At 33.5% G+C, this 10583-nt stretch overlaps 1 protein-coding gene across 1 annotated transcript; it reads left to right on the forward strand.

The window, feature by feature from the left end:
• Positions 1-3290: 3290 nt before the first annotated feature.
• On the forward strand, positions 3291-6570 carry LOC132169995 (G-type lectin S-receptor-like serine/threonine-protein kinase RKS1). Its single transcript, XM_059580923.1, has 7 exons — positions 3291-4557; positions 4671-4726; positions 4977-5114; positions 5236-5446; positions 5582-5819; positions 6035-6185; positions 6271-6570. The coding sequence occupies exons 1-7, from the start codon at positions 3291-3293 to the stop codon at positions 6568-6570; spliced, it is 2361 nt and encodes a 786-aa protein (XP_059436906.1).
• Positions 6571-10583: the final 4013 nt, after the last annotated feature.

Below are 10583 nucleotides of genomic sequence, written 5' to 3' on the forward strand. Positions count from 1 at the left end.
GCCACATTCCTTTCCCTTCTGTCAAGTGGTCGTATACCAAATTTGGGGGGTGTCTCCTGTTACAGCGACATGTCTTACAGGGGCACACAATAAGTTTGTTTGGAGTGTCACAGTTCCTAACTGCAAAGTCCACAAATGCTCTACATCCGTCTCTGTATTCCTTTGTATCCCTAGACTTCTTCATTCAACTCTTATCCGTAGTGTTACTATGTACATTAGAAACATAAATATGTAAGAATTACGCTAAACTTAAACATAAACATGTAAGAATTACGCTAAATTAGGGCCAATGGAGACACTAACAGTGAATAAGTAAAACTAAGTTCATTACTTTTTTGTTATTCTTTTCTTTCCTTGTTATTTTTTTTTCTTGGTTAAAATTTATATGAAGTAAATTTCCAAACCTTAAACCACATTATAATACAAAATTAAAACCATTTGTCATGCATACCGTACTTAAAAAAGACATCTACGTTCGTTGTTTATTTAATAACATGTATTCTAATATAAAGTTGTAAAACCTAAACCAAATTATATTAAACAAATTGAAAAGGTTGTAATTTGTTAGGGGGCTCTAAATAAAATAAATTTAAGTTATGTTTTTGTCGCAATTATTTTTTTAAAAAATAAAGTTACATAATTTCAACTTCATATGGGGACCCTAAATAAAATTCATCTAACTAGCTACCTAGGTAGGTTTGTTTTTTCTTTCCTTTTTTAGCATTATGTATTGTTTATTATTATTTTTGTAATCATTTATATAAATGATTTATATATGTAAATCTATTTTCTATATTTTATTCATTACATAAATGATCATTTATATAATAGCTAGATTTGTAAAACATACACAGAATAAAAAAAATAAAAAAATAAAAAAATTAGCAAATTTGAAACTACTTACCTAAAGACGTGTCTATAAATATTTTGCATACATAGTTATATTGAACAATCCTACATTTCTACGTACAAACATAGGACACTAAAAGTAATATATAATTCAACCAAATTAATAAGTTAATTAGCTAACAAAATAAATTGAACATATACATATACAATATTCTATAAACCCATACATTACAAGAATCAAATTTATATAAATATACAAAATTGGAAATATGCATTACTGTAAAGAAAATTAAAAACTATCAATACATACTTAAAAAAAATAATTATATATACATATATACCTGATCGATTGACGCAAAAAACGTGAGCTAGAGGTGAGTTGGCGGCCGGAGATGAGTTCGCCGGCGGAGAGAGAAGACGGTGGTGATGAGGTGGCGGCCTGCTCCAAAATCCGAAGAAGAAGCTGGAAAATGTGATGAAAACATGGTTGGAAAATGTTAGAAGAAGAGAGAAAATTTTGACTGGGGAGAAGAAGCTGCACTGTGCGCGCTGGGGAGAAGAAGGAGATGGCTGGCCAGGGGAAAAAACAGGAGAAAAGGAGAAGAAGGAAAAAAAAGAGAAAAGGAGAAGAAGCTGAGCGTGCGCATGGTCTCGAGGCTGTTAGTAACGTGCCTATGTGGCACGTTACTCTTTTGTAACGTGCCTATGTGGCACGTTACTCTTTTGTAACGTGCCTATGTGGCACGTTACTATTATTGTAACATGCCACGTGGCACGTTACAAATTTTCAATAATATATTAAAAATTATATATATAATACACTTAATATATATTTAATACAAAGCTTAAGCTTTATAATGTATATATATTATAAATCTTAATATATATTATATCAATTATATATATATATATACTTGCAAATTATTAAGCGTTATATCAATTAATTAAGTACGTACTTAATTGATATATTATAAAGCATATAATACTTGTAATTATTAAGCATTCGTTATATTAAGCTTAGTAATTGATAATTAATTAATTATCAACTTATAAGTTGATATATATATATATATATATCAACTTAATTATACGTAATATTAAATATATATGTGTAATATTACGTATATTTCTACCATGCATGTTCAGGGCATGCATCGGCTAATTTCCTTAATTTGGTTAATTAATTGATAGTGCATATCCTGATTATATGAAATAGAGCATGGTGTTACTGTTATATAGCTGATAGCGTCTAGCATGCCTTTAGTGTTCTAGAGGCATATCTTAGCCATATCTTTTTTGGGGTTTGATCTTTCTTTGGGGACTCACATGCAATCTAGATTATGATCTGTTAATCACAAAGTCCTAAGCCCTAATATTTTTTTTTCTCAAAGTTATTAATAATATAATGAATTAATGTCAACAAAATTGTATGATTGTTTATACAATTGTATAAAAATTACAAGATTATGATTGTTTACAAGTGTAATTACAAGATTACAATTGTATAAAAATTACACCTCTCATCTAGCAAATAATGCAAAGAGTGCCTGAAAAAATTTTTTATTATCAATTTCCTGTAAAATTTTGTTTTTTTATTTAATTAAAATTTTAACCAAATGGTAACGTGTTATTTTAACACGTTACCATTGGGTGACGTGGCATTTTTGCCACGTTACCATATGGTAACGTGTTAAAAATACCACGTTACCAATAAAAATCGTAACGTGTAGTATTTTAACACGTTACAATTTAGTGACGTGGCAAAAACTAATAAACAGTTGCCACGTCACTAAACCATGATTTTTTGTAGTGAATGATATCCACTGAAGCTTAAGTTTAGATTTAAGGACCTAATTAATTAATTAAACATTAATTAACCAATCAAGAGAAAGAGGAGAATATTCTAATGTGGAACCAGCTAGCCAACCGGGTCAACAAAGTCACCGGCTATGATTTGGGGACTTGGAAAATCTTGGTTGATCCACACTCCTTTAAGGTGACAGCCTTTAGAATTTTTGGCCAACTTCAATTAAGGCACTAATTGAAAACAACGTAGTCATAATTGTCCCACAATTAGTAGAAATGCAAATGCAGGCATTTTCTGTCAACTTCCCCAGTGCCAGTGGATTCACATCAACCCACTTACTTTTAACCTCTCTCTCATTTTTTCAACCACACAAACCAAAAGCGTGTCATTCTACGATCGAGTTAAATGCCACTCATTTGGAAGTGGAAATTAATTATTTGGAAGATTCCAACTTTGAATTTGGACAGAAATTGCGTGTGAAAGTTTTTTGATTCCGAAGGTAAAGGTCACCTTTAATTGCAATATTTATGCTTCCTCGTCATTTGTCGTCAACGATGATCACTTTTGTGGTTGTTCCAAGCGTTAGATCTTCCAAATTCAGCTTCAGCCTATAATTTTCATCGGAAAAACCACCATGAATCCTGCTAAAGAGTTATTGAATACATCGTTGCTTCTCTCCCTACTTGTTTTCCGATTTTGCATTTCCCTTGACACCATTTCCCCCAACAAGCCCTTTAAAGACGGTGACATCCTGGTTTCGAAAGAAGAAACTTTCGCACTTGGGTTTTTCAGCCCGGGAAACTCTAGCCGCCGCTACGTCGGAATATGGTATAACAAAGTTTCTGAACAAACCGTTGTGTGGGTAGCAAACAGAGACAAACCTCTCAATGATGCCTCCGGAGTCCTCTCCATCAACAGCCATGGAAACCTCGTCCTTACCAACAACCTAAGCACTCCAATCTGGTCTACAAACGCTTCAGTCTCATCCACAAACAATTCTATGGCTCAGCTCTTAGATTCTGGAAATCTTGTTTTGGCTCTACGAGACAGCCAAAGGGTTATATGGCAGAGCTTCGACTATCCCACCAACACAATGCTTCCTTTCGCGAAACTTGGGCTGGACCGGCGAACCGGGCTCAATCGTTACCTAACATCTTGGAAGTCCAAAGATGATCCGGGAACCGGCTACTGCTCATATGGGATTTACCCAAATGGGTACCCACAATTGTTCTTATACGAGGGTAGAACTCCCTTGTGGCGGGGCGGATCTTGGACCGGCCGGAGATGGAGCGGTGCACCCGTAAGGATAACGAATTTTGTCAGTCCTAGCTTTGTGGACAATCAAGATGAGGTCACTACCATGTCTGGCTTAATTAATCCTAAAGTACTCACAAGATTAGTATTGGATGAATCAGGAGCCGTTGAGCGGTTAACATGGAACAATAATAAATGGGTCACATTTTGGTCCGCCCCGAAAGACTGTGATATGTATGGAGAGTGCGGTCCAAATAGTTATTGCGATCCATATGATCCCAACAAATTTCAATGCACATGCTTACCCGGGTTCGAACCCATGTCAACCCATGATTGGAACATGAGAGACGGGTCGGGCGGGTGCGTGAGGAGACAAGGAGCATCCACGTGCCGCAGCAAAGAAGGGTTTGTGAAGTTGGCACGTGTGAAAGTCCCGGATACTTCAATAGCACGTGTGAACATGAGTTTGAGTTTGAAGGAATGTGAGCAGGAGTGCTTGAGGAACTGTTCTTGTACAGCTTACAGCAGTGCAGATGAGACAAGGGGAGGGATTGGGTGCTTGTCATGGCATGGGGACTTGGTGGACATCAGAACATTTGCCAATGCAGGACAAGATTTGTATATACGTGTGGATGCAGTTGTACTGGGTATTCTTCTTTACATTGTTTGGTTTTTTATTTCTAAGATGTTATTTCAGAAACCAGTTATGTACAATTACCTTCTCAGATTTATGATGTCATTATTATATTTTTGTTGTCAGCTCAATATGCAAAGAAAAATGGTCTTATGCAGAGCAAGAGCATGGTGGCCATTCTTGTAGTTTGTATTGGTCTAATATTGTTGCTTCTTGTGGTCTCCATTGCCTGTTGGTTGGTAATGAGGAAGAAAAAAGGTATGCAAAATGTTTTTCACTCTTTTCCTGATCTGTTTCATTTTGGGGATTTTTTGTAGGAATTCATAGTTGCATTAATTATACACCTTTCATTATCTGTGACTGCGTTTGACAACAGGAAAAAGGCAGAGCAAATATTTATCTTCTGTTACCTCGAGTTCAACCTACTTTAAGGAATCTCCAAGGGAGCTCGATGGGAGTACAAGAAATTCAGATTTACCATTCTTTAATCTAAGTATCATAATTGCAGCTACAGATAATTTCTCTGATGCTAACAAGCTTGGACAAGGTGGTTTTGGCTCAGTTTATAAGGTACTACTCTCCCTCAATGAGTTTTGAATTTTGCATAATTTCAGTTCATGTGTGTGTTAATGCACTAGATTTTTATCTTGGATGTTTCCATGGCTAAATGAAATTTGTACTTTAATTCCAGGGTCTCTTAGATAATCAGAAAGAAATTGCAGTAAAAAGACTATCAAAGTACTCCGGACAAGGAATAGAAGAATTCAAAAATGAAGTTACAATAATTGCTAAACTCCAACATAGAAACCTTGTAAGGATTCTAGGTTATTGCATTCAAGGAGAGGAGAAGATGTTAATCTATGAGTATTTGCCAAACAAAAGCCTCAACTTTTTCATTTTTGGTATGTCTACTTTTTCACATAAAATTCTTGTTATAACACTCGAAAATGGTCCTCAAATTACAAACAGATGAATTCCTAACATGTAGCATAAATATTACAAAAGCATATATTCTGAGTTTTCATCTCTTCATTCAGATGAAACAAAAAGGTCATTGTTATATTGGGAAAAACGCTTTGAGATTATTTGTGGAGTTGCTCGAGGACTCTTATATCTTCATCAAGACTCAAGATTAAGAATTATCCACAGAGACTTAAAAGCTAGCAATGTTCTGCTTGACAATGCATTAAATCCAAAAATTGCAGATTTTGGTATGGCTAGAATCGTTGGAGTTGACCAAATTGAAGCAAATACAAATCGCGTCGTCGGAACATAGTAAGTGTGTTACAAAATAAAGATACATTAAACTCTTCATCCTATTAGATGACTTCTATTCTTATAAGTACAAATCAAAGGGGTTTTTAATTCGCATAACATCAAGCAAATTAACCTTTGTAATTCTTTTTCCTATTATGTTCCCGAAAATGTTATTCGCCGCGTTAATGCACAAACATAGAATTATCTTTGATAATTTCATTTTGCTACTACAGTGGTTATATGTCACCAGAGTATGCAATGCATGGACTATTTTCAGTGAAATCTGATGTATATAACTTTGGGATTTTGCTGTTGGAGATCATTACTGGCAAAAAGAACAATGCTTATTATCATGAAGGCCCCTCCTCCAATTTGATCGGGCATGTAAGAATGCGTGAAAATATTGGCTTATCAAATTAGGCTTCCAAATTTTTTAAACCTAATATGATGATTATGTTAATGTTTGTAGGTTTGGGACCTATGGAGAGAAGATAAAGCCATGGAAATAGTTGATTCATCATTGGGTGACCAATATGCTAATGAAATTTCAAGATGTATTCAAATTGGGCTTTTGTGTGTCCAAGAATATGCAACAAATAGGCCGACCATGTCAACAGTTGTTTTGATGTTGGGTAATGATACATCTCTTCCTTATCCAAAACAACCTGCATTCATCCTAAAGAGCACGTACAATAGTAGGAATAGATCAATTAGTGAAGGAGCTAATTCTGTAAATGAAGTAACAATTACTATGATTGATGCTCGCTAGCCATAGGCTGTTAGGTTCAACGCACAAATATGCTATTACGGCATAGGAGCTTGTCGGAGTAGGCTAGTGGAGATAACTCCGATGCTTAAATCAGCGAAAAGTTGAAGAAGAGGAGTAATAACTAAAAAGAGTCAGGTAGGGAGGAAGAAGACGAAAATACTTTTACATATTTTCTGCCGCTTTTTGTAATGAATTCCTCAATAATTGCCTGCCATGTATCATTTTCTTATTGCAACCGAATAATTGCATGACATGTTGTTTCATTTAAGAAAATAAGGTTGAAGGTATCTATAATGAAATATGTGATAATGTGTTACAATAGTCTCTATACATAGAGAATTTAAAAGTGATAAACAAAAAGGAAACATAATAATAGAGAATATAAAAATATTCTAACACTTTACTAGAAAATCTCCATTTATTTTTCCTCAACTGTCCGATAAACAACTCTTTTTGAAATTTGCTATTAGTATTGTAAATAGAATGAAGTCAATAAGAGCATAATATAGCCTGATCGAACTCTTTATTATTGGTGAACGTATATAGTCCTCTAAAGCTGAATAAGCTAAATCCTAGCGTTCTTTTCTTTTCTTTTCTTTTTCCTTTTGCTTTGGCTATTTTGTTTCATTTACATCTTATTACAACTTTCTACCATTAGAGAGTAAAATTTGAGCACCTCCAATATCCATATTATGGCACAGAATTGAAGTCCAAAACTGATCAAAGGTTATCTCCATGGCTTGCAACTCGTTCCAAGTTATTGCGAAAATCCCCTATTAATTTCTCAAATGAGAAGGCTTTTCATAGCTTTCCTTTGTCAAAAATGGTGCGGGCATGTAATTAAGTTTTGGTGTATCTATCTATCCAGCACATATAAAAATGGACCACCATGGTTCATGAACTTCCAAAAATCAATTCATTATTTTTGACCTAGCTATCCATATATAAACGACCCCAACGGCCATACACATGGCAATTATCGTGGTTCATATTTCCTCTTTGTGACAAACCCCACACACCTTGTCTTCTTTCTTTTCTTACTTAGTTGGTGTGCCAAACAAGAGGCTGAGAATTTAGAACCAGTCTCATCCATCCATCCACCCGTCACTCTCCTTTTACTTTCATTTCTCAATATAAATATAAGCCATTGTTTTCAGGACAGCTGCCACGTGATGACGGTACGAGGACTCTCGGGAGTCGGGACCTCCTCTAATCCTCTTCATTGGGTGCTCTCCACTTTCGGACGTTGTCATCTTCTCTATTGGGTTTTTCTTTGTTTTTGTTTTCTTGAAGGCAACTCAATCCACTTCAAGATGCAAAAATGGTCTCAAATTTATGGTGGTGGCCGGATTAAGTATTGTTGATTGAGTTAGAGAAATAATGATTTGTATGTAATTAAAAATTAAAAATTTTAAAAAAAAAAATTTAAAAAGAGAGAGAGAGAGAATAGATTCTCTCTAGATGTGGAATAATCTGTCAAATCTTATTTTGAAAGGAGAGCATATGTTGCATGTGTTGTTTTGGTAAGTAAAATCACTTGTATGCACTTTATAGACAGATCAAATTAATGGTTTTTTTTTTTTTTTTTTTTTTTTTTTAAGCACTACAAATTGATGGTTTCATTTTATTAGGTGTCTTTCTTTTTCTTTTTTTTTTTTTTTTTTTTTGTTTTTTGACATGTCCACATAAGAGGAGGAGAATGGATTCGACCTAGTGACCACCGCTTAATGGGACGTGATATTTAGCCGATTAAGTTACCTCTTGGAGACCTCTTTAGGTCTTTGAAATACATTCAAAAGCATTTTTGAAATTAGAGTAACTGCATGCTGCGGCCTATAAGTATTAATAAAATTTCAAATAAAATAGAAATAAATCATTTTACGATCTATAATTTATTTTGTTGCATTAAGTGTCATCATAACTAAAATTTCTAGTGTGGGAAGAGGAGGAAAAAACAAAACAAAACAAAACAAAAAACCTTTTGGGTTTAAAAAAAATGAAAATAAAAGAAAATTAGAAGAGTTTGTAGCCCTCCCAACCAATAACGTAGTTCTACTCTTCCAACATCTAACCGTGTACATGAAACCTAATTAATTATAATCATTGCTGGATTAGGTTGAAACTTGATGTAGATTTTAGGCATTTGCTTAGTGGGAGTCAAATTAAATGGTCTGTCCTTATTCTAAATCATAATAATGATCATAATAATTAGAGAAGAAACTTGTCTAATCATCTCCAATCTTAAATTATACTCAATAGGGGACATCAAGACCACTAGCCAACTTTGTACATCCTCAATTATCCATCTCTCTTCGGGGGATGTCTTTCCCTATTCTATAATTACCTATACAAATGAAATGTTTCTCAAGAGTTCTCTTATTGGGCATTGGACAACCTAATGATGGCTCTACACCCTTAATCACCCACCATGTGTCCAATTAACTTGTCACTAATATCCAATCACGGTGACATATTGCTGATTTTAACAATTACATGTTTTATACCAATTTTGTTTTTTGACATGTCCGCACAAAAAAGGGATGAGGATTCGAACTAATAACCTTCATTTTATAAGGTGTGATCTCCAGCCAATTGAACTACCACTTAAAGACCCAAATTAATGTCACTTAATAGTTAAATGTTGTTTTATACCAAATTGATATCACTTAATAGTTAAGTTTTGGGTTGAAGTCGAACGTCATGCTTGACATGTGTATGATGTAAGTTAGTTGATAGAATAATTGGACACAATGTGGTCTAATGGCCACATTATTCATCAACGTTAATAAGTTAACAGAAAGGGGAGTAGAGAGAGTTATTTAATAATGATGTGAATCCTAGGGAATGATATGATAACTTATAAATTTTAAGAAGCGATTTGATAAAGGATGAAACCTTCGAGATCGCTATAATATTTTTTCAAAAAAAAAAAAATTAGTAATTTTCATCTTCTTTTTTTTTCTAATTTAGTAATTTTCATCTTATGTCCATTAGAATGAGGATAAAGCTTGTATTCTTGTAAACGGTGAAGGGTGTTTGCTAACCAACTCTTATCTTTCCTCTTTTCTTTCTAACTAAAAAGTCAAAATATTAATGAAAAACTTTCAACACGAAACACTCACCAAAAAATCAAAACATCTTTCATTTTTATATCACATTACAATATATTTTCAACAAAAATACTAAGAGAATAATTTCTATAAAGTCTTGTCATAAACCAAACACATGATATATTTTTTTTTTTTTTCCAATTTCCCTCATGGGTCATGAAAACTCCTTTCCCCATTCCCAAAAAAACCAATGTGAGAACACTGCCCACCACACCGACCATTTCTCTCCGCTGCCGATTTTTCTTCTCCTGCGATCCCTCGGTAAGTTTTTTTATTTTTTATTTTTTATATTTTTACTTTTATATTTTGTAAGCCTAACATTTCTAACGAATAATTATACTTTATTTTTATTTTTTTCAAGAACAACTTTACTTCCTTCTACTTAAAAAAAAAAAATCAAAATTTTTTTTTTTTAATTTTTATTTCGCATCAATCCAATTCTTTTTTCTTTCTCCTCACAAAAAGTTTGACAAGCACTTCAAAAAGTTGGGAAAAATAAGGAATTTAAAATAGCAATATATATATTATAGTGTAAGTAACAATTAAAATTGAATATAAAAATTAACTTATTTTTAAAAAAATTTAATAAAAATAAAAAAATATTTAAAAAAATTTAATTTTGATCGTTACTTAAATGACAACATACGAAAAGAAAAAGATGAAACATGTAAGCTGGATCCAAAGATAAGAAGCGGAAACATGTTTAATTAATTATTTATTTATTTGCGTATGAAAAACATGTGTTTGGAGGTCACTTCGTAGGCAACACGTGTTAACGTAGTGGTTATCTAGCACATAAATTTGGACTTTGGGGACAGTTGACTAACGAAATCCCTTATCGTTAAATAATAAAGGGCATTTCAGTTATTCAAGCACAGCAAAAGTCCGTGATTCCAGAGCATG

The sequence above is a fragment of the Corylus avellana genome, chromosome ca2 (assembly GCF_901000735.1).
Source record: "Corylus avellana chromosome ca2, CavTom2PMs-1.0".
NCBI lineage: Eukaryota > Viridiplantae > Streptophyta > Magnoliopsida > Fagales > Betulaceae > Corylus > Corylus avellana.

Bases quoted from the DNA above. Each gene is read 5' to 3' on its own strand.
- LOC132169995 (XM_059580923.1), top strand. From the start codon at position 3,291: ATGAATCCTGCTAAAGAGTTATTGAATACATCGTTGCTTCTCTCCCTA. The intron at 4,558-4,670 runs GTATTCTTCTTT...TTTTGTTGTCAG, and splicing joins TGTGGATGCAGTTGTACTGG to CTCAATATGCAAAGAAAAAT. The intron at 6,186-6,270 runs GTAAGAATGCGT...TAATGTTTGTAG, and splicing joins CCTCCAATTTGATCGGGCAT to GTTTGGGACCTATGGAGAGA.